This window comes from Crotalus tigris, unplaced genomic scaffold, assembly GCF_016545835.1.
Source record: "Crotalus tigris isolate CLP2741 ecotype Arizona unplaced genomic scaffold, ASM1654583v1 scf7180000023714.847513, whole genome shotgun sequence".
NCBI lineage: Eukaryota > Metazoa > Chordata > Lepidosauria > Squamata > Viperidae > Crotalus > Crotalus tigris.
Genome location: NW_024100136.1, coordinates 46,513 through 65,000, shown reverse-complemented (window position 1 = coordinate 65,000; position 18,488 = coordinate 46,513). Strand labels below are relative to the sequence as shown.

General features: G+C 42.8%; 1 protein-coding gene across 1 annotated transcript in view; it reads left to right on the top strand.

Annotated features, from left to right (window-relative positions):
• LOC120297854 (zinc finger protein 91-like) overlaps window positions 1-18,201 on the top strand; it is a 28,820-nt gene extending 10,619 nt beyond the window's left edge. Inside the window, exons 5-11 of the mRNA XM_039320961.1 lie at window positions 1-583; window positions 5,313-5,545; window positions 8,223-8,670; window positions 9,619-9,745; window positions 9,867-9,937; window positions 12,317-12,443; window positions 14,492-18,201. The exon at window positions 1-583 is cut by the window's left edge and continues 1,093 nt beyond it. Of these exons, the coding sequence (XP_039176895.1) occupies window positions 1-583; window positions 5,313-5,545; window positions 8,223-8,670; window positions 9,619-9,745; window positions 9,867-9,937; window positions 12,317-12,443; window positions 14,492-16,530 (3,628 nt within the window). The 3' untranslated portion in view covers window positions 16,531-18,201. The remainder of the gene's footprint in view (window positions 584-5,312; window positions 5,546-8,222; window positions 8,671-9,618; window positions 9,746-9,866; window positions 9,938-12,316; window positions 12,444-14,491) is intronic.
• The last annotated feature ends 287 nt before the right edge of the window (window positions 18,202-18,488 follow it).

The window sequence follows — 18,488 nt, the reverse complement described above, 5'->3', positions numbered from 1 at the left end:
ACAGAAACCGTATATATGCCTGGTGTGCGGAAGGAGATTCAGTCAGAGCGGTCACCTTACAAGACATAAAAGAACTCACACTGGGGAGAAACCATATCCTTGCCTGAAGTGTGGAAGGAACTTCAGTGGAAGATCTAGCCTGGTGATACATATAAGAATCCACACAGGGGAGAAGCCGTATAAATGTTCCGAGTGTGGGCGATGCTTCCGTCAGAAAACGACCTTTATTTACCATCGAAGGATCCACACAGGAGAAAAACCATACAAATGCCTGGAGTGCGGGAAGAATTTCAGGCGAAACTGTTATCTTAAGAAACACAAAAGAATGCACACCGGTGAGAAACCTTACAAGTGCTTCGAGTGTGGAAAGAACTTCAGTGTTCGCTCCGATCTGAATTGTCACAGGAGGATCCATACAGGGGAGAATAAGTGTTTGGAATGTGGAAAGAGTTTCAAATGCCTGAGTCATTTTATTTGCCATAAAAGAATTCATACGAGGGAGAAACCATTCAAATGCTCCGAGTGTGGAAAGGGCTTCAGTCAGAAAAATCACCTTTCACAACACACAAGAATCCACACAAGAGAGAAACCATAAGCTCGGGAGCGTTCATCACAAGTGTTTTCTTCTAAAGAGAGACCCACGTGCGAAAAACACCAGAAATATGTTGATTTTGCAGTAACGTTCAGTTGAAAAAGGAGCCTCATCAGATCTAAATGAATCCATGTTGGAGAGCCATAAAGTGTAGAAATGGTTAAAATGTGTCACTGCCCTTATTTCCCATAGGACAGACTATGCCCTCCAAGAAAATACATATCTGAGTTTGGATGAACTTCATGGATGCTAAACCTGCCGACTGAAGAGCTGATCCATACAGGAGAGACAGTACATCAAGAAACGGAGCAATGCAACTATTTTAAGGGGACATGTCTTCTTAAATATCAGAAAAGTTCCGCTCAGGAGAAAAAACTGTGGAACATGGAGAGGGTTGGTGGGGTTTTTTGCTTAAGACTTCACCAACAGATCATGAGTCCCTCTCCCTATTGTTAGACCAATTTTGAATATTTTTCCTGAGGTAATCAGGGACTGTTTTATCAGAGGCTGACGAGGATCATATGGTTGGTCAGGATTAAAGTCCCATGAAAACAGACTGAGGCTAATGGGAATATTTAGCTTTGTAAAAAAAAACAACAACCCAGGAAGCATATAATATTCCCGTGGAAGCATTTGATGCGATGTCCCATAGAACAAAGGAAAGATTTATCCTGCAGTGCAGAATGAACATGGCAGAATCTGATTTAATGTTTTAAAAAATTATTGTGATAGTGGTAAAACTTAAAACACACAATAACTACCTCTGCTGACACCAACCCCATAATTTTAAAAAAAACAGGATTACATCTCCTCCTCTCCAAAACTCCACATTTTGTGCAACTTTGTAAAAAGTTTACTACAGTGCTTGTCCTTTAATTTTAGAATAAAATATTTGAGGGGTGTTTTTCCCCCCTAAGGAGCACACTTACTTTCTTATGCTGAATCTTTTTTTTTTTTTTTGCTACAACAGTAGATAAATTTTCCTCATTTTTTATTTTGTATCTCTAGATAGGGGTCTGTTGCTTCAAAATAGTGTTGTTTTCCTCATTATTCAAAGTCATAAGTCTCTGTTATTCTGAATAAATAAATGGAACAGAGAGAAGTATTATATGGAATGTAAGAATGGATTAGGGTGGGAAGGAGGAAAACCACCATGCTTTACCTGTTACAGCATTTAGTTAATCCTCTGTGAACTTGATTCCCATATAGGTTTGTGAGAGGGAATGAGGAGTTAATGGAAATAAGGACCGGGTGGACTAAGGAGCTGCAGTCTTGTGTAAGGGAGAAAAAAAGCTTGACAGTTGATCAGAAAATAAAGCTTCCCCTTTTATTAGAAGAACGTTTAATGATATAGTAGTCTGGAATTTGCTGTTGACTGTTCCAAGTTGTATGATTGGTAAGCAAGATTGGAGCAGCGGAAGTATCATGAGAAGGGTTAAATTATGTAGGACAGTTTCTCTAAATGTTAGGATTTTAGGGATGTTATAACCAGCTAGGATACAACTGTTTTTTTTAAAAGATATATTAATCTATCCGTGGTTATGACACAGGAAAAGCGTAAGTTAGGTTCAAGAAGAAACAGTTTGGTAAATCATTTTTTGGGAAGATCTAATAGTAGTGTAAGTGTTCTATTTTAAGCTAATGAAAGCCTTACAGTTAGAAAAAAAAATATCTGAAGACTTATTTTTCCTCAAAGAGAAGTTCGATAATAAAATTACAACATTGGCGGATAATAATAATAATAATAATGATGATGATGATGTTGGAAGGGACCTTGGAGGTCATCTAGTCCAACCCCCTGCTCAGGCAGGAAACCCTATACCATTTCAGATAAATGGCTGTCCAGTCTCTTCTTAAAAACTTCCAGTGTTGGAGCATTCACCGCTTCTGGAGGCAGGTTGTTCCACTGGTTAATTGTTCTAAGTGTCAGGAAGTTTCTCCTTATATACCTTCCGAATCAGAATCAAATTATATTTATGCAAAATGTAATGAAATGAAATGTTTTAAACAATCTCATTAAGCTTTAATATTTTAAAGACCAACTTTTATGTTAAAGCAAAATAATTGATAGGAATTGGCAAAAAACAGTGATGGCAAGAAGATATATTAAAGAAAAGGCAGGTCACTTTGTTACTAGAACTAAAAGTATCTGTAAAAAGTATCTTGAATTCGTTAAAGAATCATACACCTACAAGCAGAACAGAAAAAAATAAATATTTCAGTAAATAAATATTTCAGTAAATTGAATCTTCCTCTGGTTTTGCAGCAGGCTCTTATATGTAACAACAACAACAATAATGATAGAGTTGGAAGGGACCTTTGAGGTCATCTAGTCCAACCCCCTGCTCAGGCAGGAAACCCTATACCATTTCGGACAAATGATTGTATTTTTTTCATTCACAGGCTTATTCATATCAACATTCCACCAGTTTTACTATCCTGCTTCCGTTAGTGTAACTCCTCACTTTTTTGCAGCACTTTCAATCTGTTGGGAGGGAACAATATCCATATGCTTTTTCCCTAAGCTTAACCCTCAAGAAATTGTATATAAGAGCTTTATAAAGTGTAAATGGCTTTACGTAGCAGAGATGCAGAAAGCCTGAAGTACATAAAAGGTAAGAATCTAAAAAGGAAGAATGGGAACATTAGAAACTTATAGGGGAGTGTGTATTATATATATATATATATATATATATATATATATATATATATATATATATGTATGTATGTATGTAGGTCTTTGGTTGTTCGGGTTTTCTCCCGCGTAAAATTGGAAGTGTCTTGGCGACGTTTCGACAAAGTCCCATTCGTCATCTTCAGGCTGGTGTTTTCAGCTTCGTGCTTTGAGCTGCTCAAAGCACGAAGCTGAAAACACCAGCCTGAAGATGACGAATGGGACTTCGTCGAAACGTCGCCAAGACACTTCCAATTTTACGCGGGAGAAAACCGAACAACCAAAGACCTAAATACAAATACCCGCGAAAACCTCAGAAAACATATATATATATATATATATTATATATATATATATATATACACACACACTCCCCTATATGTTTCTAATGTTCCCATTCTTCCTTTATATAATGTAGGTCTTTGGTTATTTGGGTTTTCTCCCGCGTAAAATTGGAAGTGTCTTGGCAACGTTTCGACGAAGTCCCATTCGTCATCTTCAGGCTGGTGTTTTCAGCTTCGAGGATTAATTGCTCCTTGAAGCACGAAGCTGAAAACCACCAGCCTGAAGATGACGAATGGGACTTCGTTGAAACGTCACCCAGACACTTCCAATTTTACGCGGGAGAAAACCCGAAAAACCAAAGACCTACATACAAACACCCGCGAAAACCTCAGAATATATATATATATATATATATATATATATATATATATATATATATATATACACACCATACATAAAAGGCACCACAGACAGAATCAGTAAGATCCTCCATAAACACAACATCAAAACAGCATTCTGCACAAACAGAAAAATATCCACCATCCTTAGAAACCCCAAAGATAAAATTGAATTAGAAAATCAAGGAGTATACGAAATCCCATGCACCACTTGTCCCACCACATACATCGGACAAACCAACAGAAGAATAAGTGCACGCATTGAAGAACATAAGAACTCAGTCAAAAAAGAGGAACCAACATCTTCCCTGGTCCAACACCTTAAAGCCACAGGACATGAAATTGACTTTAAAAATACCAGAACCATTGCCAAAAGTGAACATTTTAATAACAGAATAATCAGAGAAGCCATCGAGATAGAAAAACGCCCACACAGCATGAACAAGCGAGATGATACCTCCCGCCTACCAGCCATTTGGAAACCCGCCCTTATTGACAAACGACTCCCTAATACAAAAAATGATACCAGACCCACACTCACAAAAACCACACAGGATGTCACCACCACACATCCACGCAAAAAGCAAACCCAAAGCCACACCGATGATGAGGCACGACCACAAACCAGAAGCCAGACCAGAGCTGCATCATTAGCCACTTTAAAGCCCTCCAATCCATACATGAAGCAAACTGACACCCTCCATGAAAATGAGGCACGACCACGAACGCGAAGCCAAAAAATAGCAAGGCAGCCCAAAATCTTAAACCCCTCTGCAACTCAGACTAACCTGAGCACAACCAAACAGAACACTCCCCCAGCCAATCAGAGCACAGCCAACCCCCCAGCCAATCAGAGCACAGCCAACCCCCCAGCCAATCAGAGCACAGCCACGCCCCTAACCAATCAGAACACACCTCCACCCAATCAGAACACAGCCAAGCTCCCACCCAATCAGTTCATACCCCCACTGGCAGTTAAAAGGAAGAAACAGCTAAGACCACACATTGCTGCTCGAAGCAGGAAGCTGAAAACACCAGCCTGAAGATGACGAATGGGACTTCGTCGAAACGTCGCCAAGACACTTCCAATTTTACGCGGGAGAAAACCCGAACAACCAAAGACCTACATATATATATGTATGTATGTATGTATGTATATGTATATGTATATGTATACTTTTCACACTCTACATACACACTCTACATACACATAGGTATGAGACAAAACTTGTACACATTGTGCCTAGCTTATAGTGTTGAATCCCAAGCACAGCCAGAAATCACAATCTGACATATTTGCAATACTGCTGCACAGTATACAATACAGGTAATCCTTGACCCTTAACCATACAATTGCCTGGAGTGTGGAAACAACTTCACTTTCAGCAGCCAATTTATTTACCATAGAAGGGTTCACACGGAGAAACCGTATAAATGTGTGGAGTGTGGAAAAAGTTTCAGCGCAAGCTCACATCTCACGTATCATTCAAGAGTGCACACAGGAGAGAAACCATATGAAAGCATGGAGTGTGGTAAGAACTTCAGTCAGAACAGTAACCTTATGAAACATAAACAAATTCACGCAGGAGAGAAACTGTAATTCTTGTAAAGGAGCCACATGGGAAAAACGAGAAATATGTAGAGTGTAGGAAGATGTGCTGTCAGAAGTGTGTCCTTATGTATTTATTTTCTGTGCTTTATCTTTTTAAATAAATAACTCAAGTGGTGAACATACTGTCAAGTTCCGGCTAAAAAGCCCAATGAAGCAAAACATCAGACATTGCGATCTCTAATGTAAATTTTATTAGGCATTAGCAAACCGGTACGATGGAAAGAAAGCTAGCTCTGAGAATATAGCAGAAAACAGATAATTAAAAAGTAAAACTTTCCCTCTGCTCTCTGACCGTTCAGGTCACATTGTCCAATTAATCTTCCAATAATTATGAGAAGAAACTTTGGTTCTCCAAAACATTTCTTCAGCGGCTTCGGCTGTCATGCTGATAGGGAGGACCTATGGATCCCAAACTCTTCTCCCCTCCCCCCTGTACCTTTAGACAAGCTAGAAGCGCTATGGTGGTCCTAAAGACAGTAAATTTCATAGCTTAACACATACCTAATTACTCATTCCTATCCTCCCCACAGCAACAACTCTATGAGGTAGTTTAAGTTGAGAGACAGTGCCTGGCCCAAAATTATCCATATGAAATGTAAAGGAATGTGAAGGAAAATGTAATAACAGCTGGTGTATGGAAATCTTTCAAAAATCACTGCCTTCAGGTTTCATAAATGGCTGTTATACAACTTACAAAAAGTTGTAAGAAATTTCTGATTCTCATACTGCCCTTATGAAAGAAAACACAAAACGGACATAAATCTCTTTGATTGGGTGCCATCCAGGAGTTGTTGAAAGATGGGTGGCTATATAAATATTTTAAATGCAGTTATGTCAAAGGTGCCTAAAGAAGGATATAAACGATTGTTGACCATCAGTTCAAATGAAATAAAGTCTCACATAGAAGAACGGAAAGGTTTAATTTCTGTTGATCTGGTTGAAAAGAAAAATGTTATTATGATAGTAGTAAAATGATCAAGGAAGGCCAATGATCTTATCAGCAATAAGTTCCTTGGTGCTCTCTGATCTTGGTTGTTTTCTTGCAGACGTTTCATTACCCAAACTACATTGACTAGCTGTTGGAATACATGTTAGAACGGTGTTTCTCAACCTCAACAGCTTTACAATTTGTGGACTTCAAGTCCCAGAATTCCTCAGCCGGCATGCTGGCTGGAGAATTCTGGGAGTTGAAGTCCACATATCTTAAAATTGTTGAGGTTGAGAAACACGGTGTTAGAATGTATTTTGTATTGCAACAACTGCAGAAATATTCAGTGCTTAGTGTGCATCTATGGTTATAAGGTATGGTTTCTTTATGTTCTAGAGCAGTGTTTCCCAAACTTGACCATTTTAAGGCATGTGGACTTCAACTCCCAGAATTCCACAGCCAGCAATGCTGGCTGTGGAATTCTGGGAGTTGAAGTCCACATGCCTTAAAATGGTCAAGTATAGTTTGACGCCCTCTTCTTTGTGGACCCTTCCAGCTCCGTTATTGAGCCTCGCGGATCCCCTCTCAAAGACAATTGGAATCCTCCCTTCAAATCCCCTGGAATTCACAGATTCAAATCCATCCAATAATCCTGCAAGCGTTGTAGTTTTTCCGCTCTCCTCCCTTCAGACTGGGACGGAGCATGCGCTGGAGAGCTTGGCGAGCAATTGGCTACTGCAAGAAAAAAGCGGGGGGGGGGGGGCGGCCGCCCTTTAAGGATGGGTGGAAGGCTGCCGGAATGTTGCCTGTCTAGGAAGATGCGCTTTCTCTTGTCCCGCATTCCGAACCTTCCCCCCCCTCCCCCCGGAGTCGGCGAGGGTGGGGGGACTGCCGGAGTGTTGCCTCTCTAGGAAGAAGCGCTCTCTCTTTTTCTCTCGCCCCGCATTCCAAGCTCCCCCCCCGCGAGGCGGCGAGGGCGGGGCTAATTGAAGAGCCGGGATTTTTGTTGCCCAGATTCGGGGATCGTGGGGAAGCACGAACCCGTGTGTCCAAAAGGCTTTCTTTTCCGGGAAGGCTGGGAGGGAGGTGGTGAGTGGGGCGTCCCAAAAAGAGGGTGGGTGAGTGAAGCCCAGCGCAGGCAGAGAGAGGCCGGTTCAGCTCCGCTCCGGCTTTCCCCGCTGTGTGTCTCCTTCGGCGGGTACCGCGATCCGGGGAGGAGCGTCTGAATCGCCTCCCCCGCCGGCCAGCCGTGGGATTGACTTAGAGGACCCAGGAGGCAAAGGGGAGGCGACGCTCGCCTGCTTTGCAATTGGGTTTATGGCCCTGGGTGGCTTAGCAAGCGGGTGAGCCGGTCGTGGGAACCAGATCGTGGGGGGGGGGGGGGGGAACCGGCAAGAAGCGCATCTCGGAGGCCTTCCAGAAGTGGTGGCTGCTCCATCCCCTAGAAGCTTTCCAGAAACGATTGGGACCGCCACCCGTCTGAATGGGTATATAGGGTCTTCCGCTTGAGCAAAGGGGTTGGATTAGATGACCTCCAAGGTCCCTTCCAGCTCTCTAGCCCGACGGATTGATTGAAGCCTTATTTGTAGGTGTGAGATTGCTCAGCTTTTGCTTCAGACTCTTCCTCCCTGTCTTAGAAGCCCTTGCAGGTGGTGTATCTGCTGGTCCACAGCAAAGCTGTTCAACGTCCCAGAGGCTCCTCGCTAGATGCGGGCCGAGAAGGAGAGGAGCTGAATTGACGCCCGTGAAGGAAGCTCGGCCTGCCTGGCCCGCAAGATGGACGTGCCGAAGTCAGGCAGAGAGTGGAGAAGAGCTTCAGGCCTTCCTGAAGCTGAGCCCGAGGAAGGTGGAGAGGCCTGGGCCGCCGGAGCCAAGCGGGAGACCCTCCCCGAGGACCCGCCGGACTCAGAGGCCCAGCGCTTCCGCCCCTTTGGCTACCAGGAGTCGGCGGGGCCCCGGGCAGTCTGCACCCGCCTGCAGCAGCTTTGCTATCGATGGCTGAAGCCCGAGAAGAGCAGCAAAGCTCAAGTGGTGGACCTGGTGATCCTGGAGCAGTTCCTGGCCGTGCTGCCCCCGGAGATGGCGGGCTGGCTGAGGGAGTGCGGAGCGGAGAGCTGCTCCCAGGCGGTGGCCCTGGCCGAAGGCTTCTTGCTGAGCCAGGCCGAGGAATGGAAGCAGCAGGTGAGAGGCTCCGTCCTCGGAGGATGCCCTCAGGAGGATGGTCCTTCTTTCCTTTGCTGCGTTGCTCACCACAAATGCGGGTTGTAGCAATTGAAGTGGTTGCCCTCCCCCTTCGGTGCCATCCAGACTTCTATTTCTTTGTCCAGATCATTCCACAGGAGGGAGGAGAATCCCAAGGGAGTTTGCATCTTCACCTATGGCAGTGTTTCCCAAACTTGACAATTTTAAGGCATGTGGACTTCAACTCCCAGAATTCCACAGCCAGCGTTGCTGGCTGTGGAATTCTGGGAGTTGAAGTCCTCATGCCTTAAAATTGTCAAGTTTGGGAAACACTGACCTATGGCAGGGGTAGGCCACCTTGGCTCTTTTATGACTCCTAGACTTCAACTCCCAGAATTCCTGAGCCAGCCATCTGAGGGGAAAGGGAGAGGTTTCCAAGCTGAGCCATGCTGGCTCAGGAATTCTGGGAGTTGAAGTCCATAAGTCATAAAGCGGCCTAGGCCTAGGCCAGAGGTAGGCAAACTTGGGTCTTTTATGATTTGTGGACTTCAACTCCCAGAATTCCTCAGCCAGCCATGCTGAGGGGAAAGGGAGAGGTTTCCAAGCTGAGCCATGCTGGCTCAGGAATTCTGGGAGTTGAAGTCCACGAGTCATAAAGCGGCCTAGGCCAGAGGTAGGCAACCTTGGCTCTTTCATGACTCGTGGACTTCAACTCCCAGAATTCCTGAGCCAGCCATGCTGAGGGGAAAGGGAGAGGTTTCCAAGCTGAGCCAGGCTGGCTCAGGAATTCTGGGAGATGAAATCCACGAGTCATAAAAGAGCCAAGGTTGCCTACCCCTGACCTATGGATATAAGATGGTCCAGCTTTGAAGGCATAACAGAATTCCCTTGTTCCAATGTTCAGTTGTTGTAACTTTGGTTCTCCTGTGATTCTGGCTGTTATTTCAGATGCAGGAGCCTTTAATGAAGGCAGTTGTGGTATCTCCCGAAGGAAGAGAAGGTCTTTCTGGTCCCTCTACGCAGCAACCGTTGGGAAGGATCCCCGAGGAGGATCCAAGTCAGTTCATGTTGCCACGTAAGTGAAAATCAGTTCTGAGGGCCTTGAAGTTTGAAGTGCTTTCGTTCATGTGCTGTTTTTACACACAAACGCAAAATTTGGGCCGGGGTTAGTTTATAGTGTTTCCCTTTTATCTCAGTCACAGGGAGTGGGAGGCTGCTGATGGAAATTGCTGAAGCATCTCCTCTGTGTGGGGGAACAACAGCTCAGGTAGGCACAGAAATCTTTGTGGGGCAGTGGGGATGTCTGGTTTTGCCATGGGATTCAATGCAGAGCCTTGAGATCAGGAGTTGGTTTGGCCCCACTTTCAAATGGTTATTTAAGCACAACCCTGTTGTTGGTAATTGTGAAGTCGTGTCCGACCCATCGCGACCCCATGGACAACGTTCCTCCAGGCTTCCTGTCCTCTACCATCTTCTGGAGTCCATTTAAGGTCACACCTCCTGCTTCAGTGACTCCATCCATCCATCTCATTCTCTGTCGTCCCTTTCTTCTCTTGCCCTCCATCTTTCCCAGCATTAGGCCCTTCTCCAGTGAGTCCTTCCTTCTCTTTAGGTGGCCAAAGTACTTGAGTTTCAACTTCAGGATCTAGCCTTCTAAAGAGCAGTCAGGGTTGATCTCCTCTAGGACTGACTGGTTTGATCACCTTGCAGTCCAAGGGACTCGCAGGAGTCTTCTCCAGCACCATAGTTCAAAGGCCTCAATTCTTTGGCGCTCAGCCTTTCTTATGGTCCAACTTTCACAGCCATACATTGCAACTGGGAAAACCACGGCCTGGACTATACGCACTTTTTTTGGCAGGGTGATGTCTGCACAACCCTATGTCACACCAAAAGCGAAATCAAAGCTGGAGATACACGTAACAATTCCCCAATACAAAGTCATTTTAATATATTTACTTTTATTAAACCATTAGTAGGACTCCTCACAATGTGTTAATAAATACAGCAATTAAATGATAACACTAAGAATTGATTAGCATTAAATCAGTTGTCCCAAAGGTGCTTTTTCACAAGGCAACTGGACTTTTTCATTTTTCTTTGAAGACGTTTCACTTCTCATCCAAGAAACTTTTTCAGCTCTGACTGGATGGTGGGGAAGGGAAGAATTTATACTCCTTGCAGACAGCTGGTCATTTGCCTTCTTTAATTTAGAGAGTCATGGAGGCCACCTGGAGGTTTATCTGTGTCATCAGGATAGTGAGTAGTGCACCTGTGTAGTGCAAATGGCTGTGCAGCCTTGGAACTGTTGAAAAGACTGTGGTATAGACTGGAGATAGATGATGTCGTATCCCTCCCCCCCTGTTGAGAGGGGACTGTTCAATTTTGACATAGATGGCCTCTTTGACCCCTCTTTCAAACCAGCAATCCTCTCTGTCCAAAATGTGGACTTTGCTGTCTTTGTGTCTTGGATGAGAAGGGAATCCTCTTCAAAGAAAAACAAGAAAGTCCAGTTGCTTTGTGAAACAGCATCATTGGGACAACCATGACCTGAATGACTGAGAATCTCCATAGACATTAAATAAGTTCATAAACACATCAGATTAAAATATGTTTATACCAAGTTCGTATTTATACAAGGTGGTTGCTCCTGCAAAAATAAATCTTGGGGTGTAAAAAAAGAAATAAAAGATAATAATAATAATAATAATAGTAGTAGTAGTAGTAGTAGTAGTAGTAAAGTTGGAAGGGACCTTGGAAGTTATCTAGTCCAACCCCCTGCTCAGGCAGGAAACCCTATACCATTTTGGACAAATGGCTGTCCAGTCTCTTCTTAAAAACTTCCAGTGTTGGAGCATTCACCGCTTCTGGAGGCAGGTTGTTTCACTGGTTAATTGTTCTAACTGTCAGGAAGTTTCTCCTTAGTTCTAGGTTGCTTCTCTCCTTGCTTAGTTTCCATCCATTGCTTCTTTTCCTGCCTTCAGGCGCCTTTGAAAATAGCTTGACTCCCTCTTCTTTGTGGCAGCCCCTGAGATATTGAAACACTGCTATCATGTTTCAAAGAGAAGCATGTCAGACAAATTCACACAGTTCTGAAGATGAATCATGCCAGGAAGAAACTCCAACCGTGCAAATGGATCAGGGTGCCACTCCTCCCCTGCGCACCTCTATGATTCCATGTTCTCCCCAGGAAGAATTCTCAAAGATGGCCACCTTATTAAACTGCAACCTAGAGGTTCAAGTTCCATCTTGGTTGCATTTGTGAATATTCCAAAGGGATAGTAAATCTTACAAGAGGCATCTGATTTTGTAAAAAAAAAAAAAAAAAAAGCATTTTCTCTTTTACAAAACTTTGCTATTTAAGATACACGAAATCTGGGACAGAACTTCCGGGATGTTTTCTGAAGAACATACCCTTTGATTTCCAGAGCTTTGTGTCTCTCCAGGATGGTTATGTTTTTACTTCAACATGCATGTTTTGTGCACTTGTGAATGCTTCCAAAGTGAATTTAAATGTAATCTAAAACCAGGTAGTATGTCATGTGAGAAAAGGGGCGTTTTCTCTCTTGGAAAATGGGGGGGGGGTATTGGAAATCTAGAAGGAGACTTTCTGGGACTTCTGCTGAGGAACATATCCTTTGACTTTCAGGGTTTGATATCCTTTGAGGAGGTGGCTGTGTATTTCACGGAGGAGGAATGGAGGCTGCTGGATCCCAGCCAGAGAGCCTTACACGGGGAAGTCATGCTGGAGAATGCTAGGAATGTGGCCGCTCTGGGTAAGGACCTGTTTTGCTCTGGGTTCAATTAATTGTGGAAAGTCTTTTGTCCTAAGTGCTAAGAGCACCTGGCTAGAATAAGCACAGGAAAAATATGCCCTGTGTCTCCCTCTTGATTTCTGTTCCTAATAATAAGGTGACCAACTTTTTTACAATGAGAAGGACACAAATAAATTGAAGACAAAAAATATCGTAAATAAAACATTTTATTCATTGCAACAATACAGAATACACTATAATACAGTGGTGGCGAACCTATGGCATGGGTGCCAGAGGCGGCACTCAGATCCCTCTCTGTGAGCACGCGTGCCGTTGTCCCAGTCATAGGCCTTCAGCTGGGTTTTATGAAACCTTTTCACTTTAGGCCTCTACAGAAAAAAAAAAGGTTCAGTCAATCAGCCAATTTCAAGTTCTTGTGGGGAAAAAAAAGATCTTGCAAAGTTGGAATTGATTGATTGAACTTTTTAGTCCCACCCAGTCTGCTGTTACCACTGTAGCCATGCCCACCCAATGGGCCACACCCACCCAATGGGCCACACCCAGCCAATAGGCCACACCCACCCGGCACTCGACAATGCATAAGTGGGTTTTGAGTTGCAGTTGGGGCACTCGGTCTCTAAAAGGTTCCCCATCACTGCTATAATACGATAAATGTATAATAAAAAACGTTTGTAACAATAACAGTTTATATTGTAATTATGCTTACGTGCCTATTAATTATTATTTAAATGAGTACAAAAGAAGGACTGTCCTCCCTAAAGGAGGACGATTGGTCACCTTACTAATAACCATCCAATTTCCTAGGTCAGTGATGGCGAACCCTTTAGAGACCGAGTGCCCAAACTGCAACCTAAAACCCACTTATGCATTGTCGAGTGCCTGATGGGTGTGGCCTATTGGCTGGGTGTGGCCCATTGGCTGGGCGTGGCCCATTGGCTGGGCATGGCCACAGTGGTAATGGCAGACTGGGTGAGACTAAAGAGTTCAATCAATCAATTCCAACTTTGCAAGATCTTTTTTTTTTCCCGTGAGAAGTTGAAACTGACTGATTGAACTTTTTTTTTTTGCACACGGCGGCAGAGGCCTAAAGCAAAAAGGTTTTATAAAACCCAGCTGAAGGCCTAGGACTGGGACGACGGTGTGCATGCCCACAGAGAGGGGGGAGTGTTTCTGGGAGGGTAGGGAGGTAGTGGGAGAGGGATTTTATTGTAAAATTGCAAAAAATTTTAATTAAAAATACACACACACACACAAAAAAAAAACCCAGAAATACCTCATAATACCCCATAGAGCACAGAGAAGAACAACAAAGATGATCAGGGGACTGGAGGCTAAAACGTATAAAGAACGGTTGCTGGAATCAGTTGCTGGAATTGGGTATGTCTAGTTTAATGAAGAGAAGGACGAGGGGGGACATGATAGCAGCCTTCCAATATCTCAGGGGCTGCCCCAAAGAACAGGGGGGTCAAGCTATTCTCCAAAGCGCCTGAAGGCAGGACAAGAAGCAATGGATGGAAACTAATCAAGGAGTGAAGCAACCTAGAACTAAGGAGAACTTTCCTGACAGTTATAATAATTAATCAATGGAACAACCTGCCTCCAGAAGTTGTGAATGCTCCAACACTGGAAGTTTTTAAGAAGAGACTGGATAACTATTTGTCTGAAATGGGTATAGGGTTTCCTGCCTATTCTATTCTATTCTATTCTATTCTATTCTATTCTATTCTATTCTATTCTATTCTATTCTATTCTATTCTATTCTATTCTATTCTACTCTACTCTACTCTACTCTACTCTACTCTACTCTACTCTACTCTACTCTACTCTACTCTACGCTATTCTACCCTACCCTACCCTACCCTACCCTACTCTACTCTACTCTACTCATAAAATTAAGAGGGAATAATTGCAGAGGCAAAAAATAAAATAGAAATTTGGTTCTTTTCAATCATACAAAGAACTCAGTAAAATCTTAGATATACAGAAATAACAGGTGCAGCTTTTTTTTCTATTGTGTAATGATGAACTTTTTTTTTTCTCCAAACCAGGTTATAGACAGGAGCAAATTAATTATAAGGAGCCCGGTGTAGCGCTATTACAAATGATCAAGTCTGAAGACGGAATGCTTGGAAATCAAGGGACATCACAAAGCAGTAAGAAAAGTTGCATAATGTATGGAAGGAAGAGCTCTTCTCCTTTTGGATATAATGAATTCCTTGACTTCTCAACCCAGCGAGCTCAACAACGAGAAGATAAAGGAAAATTTAGTGGATGTGGTGAAAGAGACAACAAGAAGTTTGGTTTCCGTAAATATTGTATAACCCAGACTGATGAGGAACAATGTGAATATCAAGAGGATGGGAAGAAGGTCAATTATACCTCTTCTGTTAATTTACATTACCAATCGTATCTCAAAGACACGCCCTATACATTTATAAATTGTGAGAAAAGTTTTGATTTGAGCAGTCATCCTATTTCCCATAACAGTGAAAAACAGTGTGAGTATGAAGAGAATTCCAGTAAGAAACAGTTGCTTATTTCACCCGCAGAAACTCCCCCAAAGGAGAAACCATATAAATGTTTGCAGTGCGGAAAGGCCTTCACACAGAGATGTAAACTTACCATACATGAAAGAATCCACACAGGGGAAAAGCCGTACGTGTGCCTGGTCTGTGGAAAGACCTTCACTCAGAGATGTAAATTAATCATACACGAAAGAATCCATACAGGGGAGAAACCGTATATATGCCTGGTGTGTGGAAGGAGATTCAACCAGAGTGGTCACCTTACAAGACATAAAAGAACCCACACTGGGGAGAAACCATACACTTGTCTGAAGTGTGGAAGGCAATTCAGTGAAAGTTCAAGCCTTGTGATGCACGTAAGAAGCCACACGGGAGAGAAACCATATATATGTATGGAATGCGGAAAGAGCTTCCGTCAAAACAGTGTCTTTGTTTGCCACAGAAGGATCCACACAGGAGAGAAACCGTACAAATGCTTGGAGTGTGGAAAAAGCTTCAGTCAGAACAGTAGCCTTTTGAAACATAAAAGAATCCATACAGGGGAAAAACCATATCAGTGCCTGGACTGTGGAAAGAGTTTCAGTGTGCGCTCGGATCTTACCTATCATAGAAAAATGCACACGGGAGAGAAATCATTTCAGTGTTCGGAATGCGGGAAGAGCTTCAATTGCAGCCGTTACTTTATTCGTCACAAAAAGATCCACACAGGAGAAAAACCATACAAATGCGTGGAGTGTGGAAAGAGTTTCAGTCAGAACAGTCACCTTGTCAAACATAAAAGGATTCACACCGGGGAGAAACCGTATCAGTGCCTGGAGTGTGGTAAGAGTTTTACTGCAGCCTTACATCTTACATATCACAGAAGAATGCACACGGGGGAAAAACCATATAAGTGTTTGGAATGTGGAAAGAGTTTCAACTGCAGCAGTTATTTTATTTGCCATAAAAGGATACACACGGGGGAGAAACCTTACAAGTGTTTGGAATGTGGAAAGCGGTTCAATAGAAGCAGTCATCTCTCTTATCATAAAAGGATGCATACAGGAGAGAAACCGTATAAATGCACAGAGTGTGGAAAAAGCTTTTCGTATAACAATGGTCTTAGATACCATCAAAGAATCCATACTGGGGAGAAACCATATACCTGCTTGAAGTGTGGAAAGACGTTCAGTGCCAGTGCAAATCTGATGATGCATGTAAGAATCCACACAGGGGAGAAACCATATAAATGTCTGGAGTGCGGAAAGAGCTTCCGTCAGAACAGTGTCTTTATTTGCCATAAAAGGATCCACACGGGGGAGAAGCCGTACAAATGCACGGAGTGCGGCAAGAATTTCCGTCAGAACAGCAACCTTATCATACATAAAATAATTCACACGGGAGAGAAACCGTACAACTGCACAGAGTGTGGAAAGAGCTTCAGTCACAAAAGTCACCTCACGAGACATAAAAAAATCCACACGGGAGAGAAGCCCTGCAAGTGCACAGATTGTGGAAAGAGTTTTAGTCGAAATAGTCACCTTACGAAGCATAAAAGAATCCACACAAGAGAGAAATCGTAACTTGGGAGTTTTCATCACTCAAGTATTTTCTTCTCACAAAGGGACACAACAAGGAAAGAAACAATAGAAATTTGTTGACTGTTCAGTTGCAGCAGTAAGTAGCCTAATCAGACCTAAAGGAATTCACATATGGGAGAACCATAAAAACACCTGAAGTTCATTTCTCATTAAAAGTCGTATTGTGGGAAGAATGCCTGGAATAAATGAAAATTGATTACCGTATATGCCGGCGTATAAGACGACTTCCGGAAGCGCTAAACTCGGCGCCAAAGACGGGGGTCGTCTTATACGCCGAGTCATCTTATACGCCGGAAATACTGGTAGTTTCCGACGTATAAGATGACGTTCTAGGAAGGCGACTCGGCGATAAAGACGGGGGTCATCTTATACGCCGGGTCGCCTAATATGCCGGTATATACGGTACCAGGACTGCCTTTTTTTTCCTTAAAAAAACAACAACACAAGAGAAAACAGATAAATGTGTGAGTTTGGTTGAGCTACATGGTCTTAAATGTGCAGTGTGTAGAAAGACTGTATCCATTTGGTATAAAAAGTACACCTAGGAATGGATCAAAGAAACTGTTTTAATGAGACCCCTTCAGCTTACATCCCAGAGACCTTCCACTCAGGAGAGAAACTGTAAATGAGTGGAATATCGAAAGGATAGTGATGGCTGAACCTGCAAGGTGGCCCTGATAAAAAGCAACTTCATTTTGTTACTCAAAAAGGAATCATAATCGTTGCCAAATAATATTTCTGACTGGTTCATCCCACATGTTAAGCCGTATTTCTTTGAAGGTGATACACGTAAGTGAAGATGAAGAGTTTTGATCATGACCTGTGGGTATCATTTTGATCCCCTGAAGAGATCTCTGATTAAAATCCTGGATCTGAGCTTTACTTCTTATAACTTCCTCCATTTGGTTCTTCTCAACATTATTACCAACCAATAATTATGAAATTTTGTAATTACTATTTTTTCTTCTTCCAAACAACCTGCAGTGTTTAATGTTCCAGATGGCCCAAGTTAGGCTTCGTTCCTCAAGTAGGCCTCAGTCGGTAACATTTGTTGAAACAAACAAACAAAAAAATCCTAAATATACATTCAAAACGTCTATGAAGATTCCCAGTCATCCAGGTCATAGTTTCCTGAATTTGGATTTCCACCATCCAGTCAGAGCTGAAGAAGCTTCTTGGATGAGAAGTGAAACGTCTTCAAAGAAAAACAAGAAAGTCCAGTTGCCTCGTGGAAAAGCATCTTTGGGATACATCCAAAACATTTTCTCTGACAATAAAGAAAATGCGAAAAGAGGAGAAAAGATTGAAAGGACTCTAAAAAGGAATGCCTGAAGAAGGAGGAATTATTGCTATTTATTATGATTATTATATATACACCAGAATGTGAAATCATAGCCGCCAGTTCTTTAGCTAGTGATGGTCTTCATATTATTATGGTTTGTTGCACAGTCAGCCGTTTGTTTAGACTGGATTTGGCATTATTACTATATTTTTAATCTCCCTTTTTTTTATATTTGAACACCCCAAGGTGGCAAATACAGGTCCTTGACTTACGACCACAATTGAGCCCAGAATTTATATTGCTAAGTGAGAAATTCGTTAAGTGAGTTTTGCCCCATTTTACGACTTTTCTTGCCACATTTGATAACTGAATCCCTGCAGTTGTTAAATTAGTCACACGGTTGTTAAGTGAATCCGGCTTCCCCATTGACTTTGCTTGTCAGAAGGTCGCAGAAGGGGATCGCATGACCCTGGGATGCAGTAATGGTCATAAATGTGAGTCAGTTGTCAAGCATCCAAATGTGAATCACGTGACCACGGGGATGGTGCCACAATCGTGTGAAAAAATGGTCTTAAGTCACTTTTTCAGTGCTGTTGTATCTTCGAATGGTCACTAAATGAACTGTTGTAAGTTGGGGACCACCTGTATACACAAATCT